The sequence below is a fragment of the Anguilla anguilla genome, chromosome 1 (assembly GCF_013347855.1).
Source record: "Anguilla anguilla isolate fAngAng1 chromosome 1, fAngAng1.pri, whole genome shotgun sequence".
In the NCBI taxonomy this organism is placed as follows: Eukaryota; Metazoa; Chordata; class Actinopteri; order Anguilliformes; family Anguillidae; genus Anguilla; species Anguilla anguilla.
The window spans coordinates 57,262,407-57,274,411 of NC_049201.1; the positions used below are offsets into that span (position 1 = coordinate 57,262,407).

At 38.3% G+C, this 12,005-nt stretch overlaps 1 protein-coding gene across 2 annotated transcripts in view; it reads left to right on the forward strand.

The window, feature by feature from the left end:
* The window catches only part of LOC118215314 (collagen alpha-6(VI) chain-like), a 50,817-nt gene extending 48,502 nt beyond the window's left edge, over nt 1-2,315 (forward strand). For both annotated transcript variants that reach the window (XM_035395993.1, XM_035396001.1), the window contains exons 39-40: nt 219-358; nt 1,439-2,315. In XM_035395993.1, coding sequence (XP_035251884.1) covers nt 219-358; nt 1,439-1,611 — 313 coding nt within the window. In that variant the 3' untranslated portion in view covers nt 1,612-2,315. The remainder of the gene's footprint in view (nt 1-218; nt 359-1,438) is intronic.
* The last annotated feature ends 9,690 nt before the right edge of the window (nt 2,316-12,005 follow it).

Below are 12,005 nucleotides of genomic sequence, written 5' to 3' on the forward strand. Positions count from 1 at the left end.
GTGCAAGGATGGGCTTGGTTATTAGCAGTCATGGGATGCAGCATGTTTTCTAAAGGTTAGCAAATTTAACTTGTATCAGAAAATAATTTGTCTAAATTCTGTTTAGACACTGTTGTTGTACCTTTGAGGACTGCTTCACAAATATGTGGCTCCTCAAATCAATATAATGGCATTAATAAGTAATAATAGGTCTCATCACCCTCTCTGTTCATCGGCAGGATCCCAGTGCCCAGTATTCCTGTCCTAGAGGAAGGCAAGGTGGAGTACATTGATTGGACAGAAGAACCACAAGTGGACTTCACTCCCACCGTTGTGGAGGAATCCGAAAGCCAGCCAAGCCCAGGGAGCGGAGATGAGGGTGAGTTCTCCACACGCTTTGGTACCCTCTTGTACTGTCACGTACCCTCACAGTGTACCTCAGTGACCACAGACTGCAAGCATTCATGGTTTTCCCATATAGATTTCCCATACCTAATAGAGAATATTGGGATGGCAGGTATGCCATCTCGCCCAGTTAACGCCTTGGTGGAAAAAAAATACTGTGTCTGTACCAGTGGAAATTTTTCATGACTTATTTGGCTAGATCTTGTTACTCTGTTTCGTAAAATATAAAATATAAATATAAATTAAGGAAGAACTGGCAGTAATAAGTTTAAAAATACTGTTGATATTTATCCATGAATGGTTTGCTTGCTCCTTTCTGATATTTCCATATTGTTATGTCAGCCAATATTTTATTTCATATTAAATATTCATTTTAAACATGATTTAATCACAAATAACAATAATAATTACATTGAAGCTATTGTAATAATTTTGTATTGCCCATTATGAAAACAGTTTACAGTATATGCCTTCAACAGTTCCTTTGGTAAATTTTTTAAGGAGCTGCATTAATATTTCAAATAACAGTGAAAAGGCTACATACTGCGTTCATTTTTGTCTACATTTGTTGAATCAACATGTCTCAGTGAGATGGAAGGCAGCTCAGTGCATATGACAAGGTATTAACATAAACATACAGTGTATTTCTTAAAGTTAAAAAAATAAACAAATAAAAACTGATTGAATCATAAGACAGTTGACCAATTTATTTTGCATTCATTAGGTACAAAATTCTAACTCTGGGTTTCCACCTTTTCTGATTTTTAGTTATGATTAAGTAGTAGGTAATTAATGTAATTATATCTGCTGTGTTATTGTGGTTAATTGATTTTGCAGTTCCAGCTGTACTCCAGGGGACTGAAGATGTGGGACAACTAAGTAGTAGTAGTAAAGATGAGATGTAGTCATTTGCATTTTAATATTTCATATGCAGCCAAATGTAAGCCAGAAGTCAAGGGTATGAAAGACTTCAAGCTGATTTTTGTCTCAAATGAATGGATTGGTACAGTATGTGTTCCAGATGGTCACCTTGGCTCTTGTTTGGTCTCCACAGCTGTGTGTTCTCTACAGCAGGATGAAGGCAGCTGTGGAAACTACACCCTCAAATGGTACTTCGACGTGAAGCAGAATGAGTGCTCCCGCTTCTGGTATGGCGGGTGTGGTGGGAACGACAATAGGTTTGAAACTCAAGAGGCGTGTGAGGTACTCTGTCTGAGAGTACGATAAGGAAGACCCCAGAATCAGTTAACTTTAGCCAATTAAATTACACCCCAAACGATGTTGTATTTTTACAAATGTGATCAGAAAATCTGGTATTTTTATTAATAATTATGATTAAGTCCCAGTACTGTTTAAGAAGACTGTTAATGGGTAAAGGAAGTTATTTGGATGTATTATTATTGTTGTTTTATTTTGTAGAAGCCCCTGTCAACCCATGGCCAAAAACTTATGCGTACAGTATATCATTGTGAAAGATTAAAATCCACGTCAATATAAGGGACCAGTATTGCTACTTGACCACCTTTTGATTACAATCAAAAGTTGTTATAGTTGTTATATGTTATAGACTGAGAAAATGTATTGTGTCTGAACATTATTATGGGCTGTTACACTATCTGAAATGATCTGAAACTATCTGAATTTATCAAATGAAATCCCACATTCGGCCATGAACCATGAGTCAATATATTCCTGTGAGTTACTGTCATGTAATTAGTATTCGGAAATATAACCATCAGCTCTGACATTTCTGTTGTAAAATAAATCACAGGTGATGTATGCTTGGATACAGGAGTGAAACATTGGAAACATTCTTTAATCTCAGAAAGCTAAAGGAAACCCCTAATCTTGTGGATTTTAACAGCACTGTTTTTAGTCTTAAATGCAGTCATTACATGCACAATACAATTAAAACTTACAGACCATACAGATATCAGTTGTCTGTCTTCCTTTCTTTATCCTGTGTGTTACAGTGCAGCATCTGAAACTAGGTTGTGAATATAGAGAGCAAATAAAGTCTGGCTTCTTGTATGTGCCCTACTAGGGCACATACAAGTTTCTGATGACAAATTCAACTAAAAATGAATGTTGAAACTGCATGAACATTTCATTTGGTACTCTATTAAAGGTAACCTCCACTTGAAAAAATATGAACTCAAAATGTAGAGAAGGGACATTAAAAAAATATAATTTTGTTCCTGTTTTAAGGTTGCTTGCTCTTTTGCAATTCACTTTTGAAAAGGATATGGTATTTATTTGGTATTTTTTTTTAGAAAAAAATGGATCAATCAATGAAATGTGGGGTTTCTGGCTCTGAGGTTCCAAAGGCTACCTTTAAATTCAATTTAAATTATTCTGAAAGGCCTGTTAAATGGTTTTCAAGGTGATTCGATTTAATATATTTGCATGTTACTGAATGCCTTTTCTTCAGATCTTTAAAACTACATCAATGGATACTGAGAATAATAAAGTGCCCCTTGTGATCAGGAAATCTGTGTGTCTCTGATATTCTCACACAAAATGCAATGGCACAGTGTATAGGCATATGTATATTTTCAACAAGCTGTATTAACCAAACAACTATGATTCATTGTGGTATATTTGTTTGCTGTGGGTCTCCTTTTTGTGTACAAACCCCAGCTGAAAATGAAGCATATATTAAGGGCTCTATTTTCTGGAATCAATGTCGCATGTTGCAGGGGCGCAGTCAGTGGCGCTGTGCATAGCGCACTTGGCGTGGCACACTGGGCGTGGCTTACGATTGTTGGTATTTTCAAGACACCAGACGAGCAGCGCACAGCATAAAGTGCGTGGCGCACCTGCCGACAGGGCGGTTTCATACTGAAAATATTATCAGTGGGTCTGGGGTAGCTCCATTTGTTAATAGCCAATCAAATGAACTTGTTTCATGCAAACTACGCATTGCTGCAGGGCATGTTGTCAGTTTCCATAATTTGCATCTACCACTGCAACAGAAGACACGGATAACGATATACTAATCAGATCTTTCTCACAACAGGTTCTTTTGCAGGAAGTGCAGAGTTAGGCATTTTTTTTCCAAAATTGAGTAGAACGAATCTGGTAAATGAGAGAAATTCGACAGAACTTGTTTAAATTTTCGTCCATCAGAATTATAACATTGCCTAAATGTTTATCATTGGCCAGTTTTAATTTCCCATTAAACCTGTAGCTAATTAGCTTAAATGCTCTACGCTATAACTAAGAAATTAGTACAAAAGCACCTTGAAGTTTTATTTAACAAAATAAAACCAGGGGAGATCATAGAATGCCAGTGATCCCATTCACAAAAGTAAAATGTTGTCTTGGTGTTGCTCAGATGAAAAAGAAAGAATAAATATAATGTACAAGTCCATCATTCAAAACAATGGCATAGCTTAACTGTACATGTTTAAAATACACATATTTTGATTATTCATCTCCTGATTCCAAATCGGCATAGGTTTGACTTGTTTTACTTATTGGTCCATCTAAGTCTGTCCCCACACAGGAACATTCTACACATAGAATGAAATCGGACCTACATATTTAAGAACATGCATATCTCTTTGTGCCCACAAAGAGAATTTTAAAAAAGATACTTCAGTTTAAAAGCACACCGAAAGACAATAAAAATAATAACAACAACAATAATAATAATAATAATTATTAGCAGTAGTAGTAGCAGCAGCAGCAGCAGCAGTAGTAGTAGTATTTCTGTTAGTTTATTAAAAATGAATAACACCACTAATGTTTTGTGTTGCAGGCTTCTGGCTTGAGCTGCCTTTAAAAATGGATTTTTATCTCATTACTTCTCGGTAGACCTGTCAGAATTCCCCTCCTTAAAATAACAAAAGTAACTACTCTTGCCTCTTAAGCTTCTTTACTTTTCCTCGACTGATATTGTGCCTATAAAAAAACCAGACCTCATACATTCCCTGTGGTCAGTTATGATTGGTTGAGACACATTCCACGTGTCCACCATTCGGGGGAACACAGCGCATGTGTGACTATACACATGCAAAAATAATTTTTAGGTGACATTTCCTGTCTTGTGGTTCAGCACCATGTAAGGAAACTGACGTCCTTACAGTGCAAGGCCTCTGATTCACTGGCAAGGAAATGAAGTTCAAAGACAGGTCGGAACGGTACGGCAAGTCCTTCCAAACTGAGCGTTATGTGTATGTCTACAGAGACAAAGCAGCAAGCACTTACTTATTTTATTATTTCATGAAAGTTGGTGATGCTGAGCGATATGTCCCTGTTCAGCTTTAAGATATAATTTGCATTGTTCTTGATTATTCAGCTATGGTGCCATGAAAAATGATTTGCCCCTTCCTGATTTCCTCTGTTATTGCATATTTGTCACACTGGTTTCAGATCTTTAGACAAAATTTAATGTTTGACAAAGGGAAACTAGGTAAATACGAAACACATTTAAAAATTATTTCATTTATTTGAGGACAAAGTCATCAAACACCCATTTCACCCATGTTATAAAAAAAATTGGCCCCCTAGTTACGCAATGAATCAATTAACCTAATTTGACTGATAATTGTATTTAGCTGATTGAACACAGCAGCCATCTAAACCTGTAGAATCTAAACCTCACTCATATTGAACCTTAACACAAAGTTTCTACAAGCTCACTATGGCTGCGTCTCAAACAGAAGGCAGTTACTTTGCTGCCTGCATCCTGAGAAGTCAATTCTCTCCACTTTAACAGAAAAGGAACTTCAAAAGGCAATGAATTTGGCACACACTTTGAAGTCAGGATGACATCACAGAAAGTAATGTAATTACAATGCATGATTACAAGTAGGTTAACTGGTTCGTTCATGGAAAGCTCACTGAGGCTTAAAAACATTAAATTTGGTTAGTTCAGTGTATTAAATAATTAAAATGTATTTTTAAAAGTATATCTACAGCAAATAATCAAGTTCTCTGTCACTCAGCTGCTGTTTTCAGCTGCCATCATTTTAATGGAAGTAAAAAGCCTGAGGTAATTGCAAAGACCTATGGGATATCCTTGCCGGTGAAGATTACATACAGTGTTGCCTTGAATGCACCTTAGCAGGCATCATTTTTTGATCAGAAGTGCCTCGATGCAGGAAGGGGGTGCTTATGACAATGACCTATGCGACAATAGTGGAACTTCAAAACTATGTTCTTAACATAGCTGTCCTGCATTGTCTACAAATAAGGCTAGAATACAGAGCTTGTTGTCTCCGCTTATAGTTTGATTGCAGAAGTACTGAATGTCTGAGTTTAGTACAGAGACTGTAAAAAATATGGACAAAGCTACTGTGACGTCACCCATTGCCTCTCCGTGGGTCTGTAAAACACGTTTTGAAGCTCAATGGCGGGCGCGGCCATGTTCTCGATTTGGAGCCAAAACCATAGAGTTAAGCGGTCTTGTGATTTTTACAATGTGATTGACAGTCCGGTGCGGAAAAGCCCATCAACCTGAACGAAAGATTGCAGAACGAACTTGAGGCTAGCTGACTGTCTGTCGTTATGTTTCAAAATATATGATCAAATGTTTACGGAGTTTAATTTCCATCCGTGACTGTAGGGCCTACTGTGTCATGTAATCACTTTATATGTATGACATTAATAATACAATTATGTTCAGTTATCTTCAATTTATGTTTCTCGGCAAAACGAATATGCTTAGCTAGCATATCAGCTTGCCAGTGAGCTAGGTAAGCTATCCGTGGTTAGCTCATGCATTAGCAATATGAACTACAGGGGAAGAACATCGACTGCACTGATGGTCAATCAATCAGAGATGTGTAGACTACTGGTGATTTGACTAGGCTAATTTTCATATAACTGTCTGGTAGACCTGCTGTTAACCAAGCAAGTTATCGTCGTAGGTTTTCGCCACAGTCAGCCATTAACTGCTACTACTCCATCGCCGTTTGTGGTGTTTACTTGCGAACGATCGGTCAGCTAGCGTCACCCAGCAAGTCACTTTTTACCGAATAAAAATTAACACTTGTCAGCGGTGATTAACAAATCTGCCAAGTATTTTAATAACTGATTTACAGGTGTGTAAATATGACAACGCACTTTGAGCAAGTTTTCCACCTGTTGCATAAAGACAAAAATAATGTACATTGAATTTCTAATTATTATTATTTTCTTGCTAGCTTCTAGCTTTGTCACATTCGTGCAGCATAGCCCAGGTAGACATTTACGGAATGTACACGACTGACAAGCCGTCAAACACGTTTGACAGATGGAATATTTGCCGGTTAGGGTTAGCTAGCTAGTCAAATGGCTTGGTAGCCGAAGTTGCGAACTGTTTTAGCATAGGCTACTGGACTACCACATATAGCAAATAAGCGTTAGCTGATTACGCTTTCTGCCAACTAATTATTTGGTTAAGTGGGCTAAAGGAAATAGTAAAAATGACTCGGCTACCGCAAAACTTCAGAGGAGGATTATTTTATGGTCGTCTAGTGCAGCTGTAAATAGCACACACTATAATGAAACCACTACAAAATGGGATGCCTGCATTTTCTGACTTCGCACAGGTGGACCGTGGTCGGAGCCGCAATGTCAAGGCCAAGAGACGCCACCTCCCACCCAGTGACCACAGATTGTACCCCCTACTGTAGCTCAGTCCTCCGCAGTAATCTGGAAGTAACGCAAGCTGTACCTCATTGGTCCAGAACAAATATTGGCACTGTGCCCAAATGACGCAATAAATCATGAAATCGACCCATGGACAGTCATAAGACGAATAAAATACACCTATTATGACTATTTGTTCTTGTGATAAAAAATTATTGACTTTGTATTTTGATCGCATTTGTACCGTAGACTTACATGGAAACCGGATATGAAAACACCTATACTGGAGCCATCCGTAGTGGCGCTAGTGAGCAACCAGGAACTACAACACCAGGAAATGAGCTTCAAAAACGAAGTCTGGTTTTGGCCGCTTGGTTTAGTAATCTTATGATGGCAGCATCCTGGCCACTAGGGGTGCCAGGCTGAATTATTTAGCTTTTCTGTGGTCCTGTGTTTTCTGTGGTCCTGTGTTTCCAACCAAATAAATCTCCTCCTCCATCTTCAACCCCTCTCACTCAACCCAAAAACCCCACATAACAAGTTCACTGGATAGCTAGAGGTAACATAAGTACCGTGAAATGAGTGACCGGCAGGTTCAATTTCATCTTAATTAATCCCATTATGTTAAACATCGGCTATGGCTTAATTAATTCCATTATGTTGAATGCAATAGCAGTTTTATCATTGGGACTTTTATTTTGAAAATTTCAGACCATCAGGAAAGTCCTTATTGTCACTAGCTCCACGCAGCAGGTAGCGTTAGTTACAGGTCCAACAGAAAGCAAATTAACTCCACACCAACTCCAAGGTTAACTCTTGCTCTTGAATGAGCCCAGTTATATTTATATTTATATATTGCTACGGAAACCACAGGCTTTGTAGCCACACCCACCACTCCCCACACAGAAGAGAGCGCCGTGCACAGAAATGAAGACATTTAGAATAACAAATACAGGTAAAGGTGCACAAAATCTATATATCACATGGTATTATTTTATACTGAAATTCCTTAGTGAAATTCTATTACATCTTTCAGTCAGTATATTGCTCATTCATATCAAGAGTGTTTATCATGTATGTGCAGTATGGCTCAAGGCCTTTTTAGGTAGTTTCAAAAATTTAATTTTAAGAAAGATATTCATGGTGTTCCAAAAAACATAGAACAAATTGTGCTCTTCCAGTTTCTCTTCTGGGCAGTCAAACCCATCTCCCTCTCTCCAAACTAAAGCTTTCACTGGTTCATAAATAAGACCTTGTTCTGAGAAATAAAATACTGAGCAGCTTCTGCCTGACAAAGATCTGACCCAGGAGGCATCTGGTGAGTCAACAGAGTTAGTGAAGTTTAGACACAAAGAACCTTACTGAGTGTTATACTTAAGCAGAAAGGCACGAGAGGCCATGCTGTATTCTGAATATAGTCATGGCTAAAGGGCATTGTTTGGCAGAACGTGAAGCGGCATCCAGGACTGGAACTATCCGTTTTATAAGTTCATATTATTGTACATATAAATATTACTATAATTTTAATAAATATCATAATGTCCCATTGGTATAATCCAAATTTCCTACATTTGATAATGCTTTACACTGTTAATGCCATATTTGTGCACAGTGCTGTGTTATACATTGTTTTGTAATTTTATATAATTTTTCACCAATGTTTATATTGTTGAACCAGTGGGTGACACAACTGTAGGTTCAACCATGCAAGCACAGAATTCTGAGTGTAAGGTACAGACTCCCATAATTATTCTGACAGTAGTGGCAACAGTATCCTTGGCTCACGGTTGTTTATATTATTCTCAGTTCATTTCAGTCCACTCATACTACCATGATTACATTTCAGTATTGCAGCACGTGCAGGTTAAGAGACGACACCAAAGCTGCAGCATTGCCCGTGGAATTTGGTGGCATCTGGTGGCTAGGCAGCCTTTAGGTGTCCCTTAGCGTATACAGGGGTTAATTGAAGGAAATAATGGCCTGCTATAATGACCTTTATTGGCTTCTACTAGCCAGCGTGTATGTGTTTGATGATGAAACTGTCATGGTTCTGTCTTTTTGTTTCTATTTTTTCCTTTTTGGGCTGCCAGTTGGCAGCACTTCTCAGTTTTTGTATTTCTGTTCATTCCCTCATTGGTTTCCCGTGTTAATTGTATTGTTTTACATTATGTCTCGTTATTTAATCATTGTCCCCACCTGTCTCGTTATCCCTTCCCTCGTTTGATTATGTATTGAGTTCACCTGTGTCTTGTCTATTTAAGGTCTTTGTCCGCTTGACTCGGGTGCTGGTTCCTTGTGTTCGATTCTGAATGTATGTGTTCTGCCCGCTTCGGTCCTGCTTGTGTGTTGTGTGTTTCTGCCTGTGTTTCTGTTTGTGTTTCTGCCTGTGTTCCTGCTTGTGTGTATTCTGCCCTGCCCGTATTCTGTCCTGCCTGTGTTCTGTTTTTTTTTTGTTTTTTTTCAGTTGAGAATCTTTTTGTTTATGGTTTTGACCCTCGTGGCCCTGTTTGTTATTTAGTAAAGTCTTTGTTTGAATTTCCCTTTTGGAGTCTCCTGTATTTTTTTTACTCTGCGCCTGGGTCCAACCCCCCGAATCCCAGACAGAAACACCTTCCTGGGATATTTTTGACTAAATATGTATTTCTAGACTAAGTATTCCAAAACTGGAAGTACTACAAACTCTAATCATAGCTCCAACGTGGTAAGCTGTACATCACTGATGTATTAAGACATTCAGAGAAATACACACACACACACACACACACACAAAGAATCAAATAAATCTTGAAAAATTGATTCATTCAGACGAGAGGAGAACTGGAGAAAGCTTGCATTCACTTTCCTCTCTCCCTTAAAGGTAAGGTCACAGAAGCAAAACAGCCAGACATGCAGTTACTTGTCAACCCAAATACAAGGCTTGGCTTTTTTGTAATTTGACCCTGCCATTCTTTCGATGCACTAACATGGTTTTTGTGACCTGACGTGAGTTTACTGGGGTGATAATAGATAGATCGGGACCATTCTTTGTCGGTGCCATACTGGTGATAAAGTGCCTTACAAAATATATTATGAAGTGCATGACAAAAATGACCATTTATACTGCAGAAGCTGCATTAATCAATAAACGTCCACCTGCCAAAATGGATAATATGTCATGAATCTGATACAATTCATCTTGGATACTGTTATCTGAGCAGCAGGGAGGCCAAGGCAATTTTAGATTGTCCTGACCATCCCCTGAAGATTGAGTTATTGCCCCCATGCCACCATTTTAGGGTGCCTGTCAGGAGGACTAAGTAATCCAAAGTCTTCTTTCTCTCTAAGGCAATCGACAGTCTCAATATGAAACAGCTCATGCTCATCATGGCCATTCTGGTACTGCTCTTTGGACCTTGCATTAATGTTTTACCCCATTTCTGATGACATTGCTGTTATTTATTTTCTTGTTTGTTTATTTTGTGTTATTGTTTCATGGTTGCCCTTGTCAATTTTAATGTAGTTACTGGTAAACCTTTTAAACCCTGGCTGCAACCCAAATTTCCTCACATGGGACAATAAAGATTGATTGATTGTCTGATTGATTGCTTTCAAACATCAATGCAAAATGTGCACATTCTAGAGCATAGCATAAACAAAAGAATGCTCTAGAATGTGCAATGCAGGCTAAGTACTTTGCCCAAGGGTACAACAGCAGTGTCCTACCCGGGAATTGAACCTATGACCTTTCGGTTACAAGTCCAGTTCCTTACCCAGTGTGCCACACTGGGCGTACTACCAGCAAATGTTCTCCGTTTTTTTGAATATCTGATATATTTTCAATGTTTTATTGGCTAATAACAGAACAGATTTTGTTTCTTTAACTAAGCGATGCATCTGTGAGCACAGAAACATGTTCACATGGGCGCATGCTTTAAAAAATCAAACTATGGCTTGCTGTATTTTTACACAGTAGCCAATATGAAACTTCTCTATTTATAGCTAACCTAAACCTAAAAACAGTTTATCTGCTCAAAAAAAAAAAAGAACAGGGACCATTTGACGTGCGTGCTCTTTTAGCAATCTATTATCCTCCATAGCTGATGTTACGAGTATTCACGATACGCAAATACAATGGGGTAAGCTCGACAAAATTACTTGCGTTATTAGTGAAATATCCCTTTAAGGGAACTGGGCCATTAATTTTAACCCCTTCACGCAGATGCCAAATCTGGAGTTAACTAATGCCTTTTAGGGGGAGTTCTATTTAAGGCAGTAATTAACTCCAGATGTGAGCATCACAGAGAGTTGGCAAATTGCTTTAATGAAGCAGTTACCATTTACCCATGGTACCCTTGTACCGTTTACAATAATACGATTAGTTTATATTCATAATGTAGGTAGAAATAAAGTACCACAAATTCTATTATCTTGGCAAAAATAAAAAAGTTTTTCTCCTTTAGTTTAAATTAAATACTGAAAGATTAAATATATATTAAATATATAAAACAGGTAAAACTATACTTGTTCTGGATCATAACCTTGACCACAAGTGCGCAAAATCTGAGGGTGATATGCAGAACTACTAAAGATCTATGAGGTTGTCAGGAAAATCATCACTGTTAATCTAACTGTAATACAGCTTTTATGAGACCAAGAGGAACTCTGAGTTAACCGCTGTTTTATGGAGGATCTCTTTAACCACACAAGGGAGCTAGGTGGTTCCTTCCATCAACTCCTTCATAAACTTTTCCTTTGTTAAAGGGACGATGATTGAACCTGGTAATCACATCAGCTTTGGTAGTCATCCTCCACTGCATAAGCATTGTGTACAGTGAAGACAGCAAGGATCTGCACCTCTTTTTCTGTGCACTTCCACGGTCACTCTTTCCACCTTAGAATGCAGAGGTTAAGCTGTTGAGAATAGAGGTTCTCTGGCTGGAACATGTCAAAACACAGGGGGAGGCCCCAGGGGTAGGAGATGGCAGCCAGCACCTTCACTCCTTCATATACAAGTACAAAAGTGCCTGAGGTCATGTATTCTGCTGTAATTCAAATATTACTTT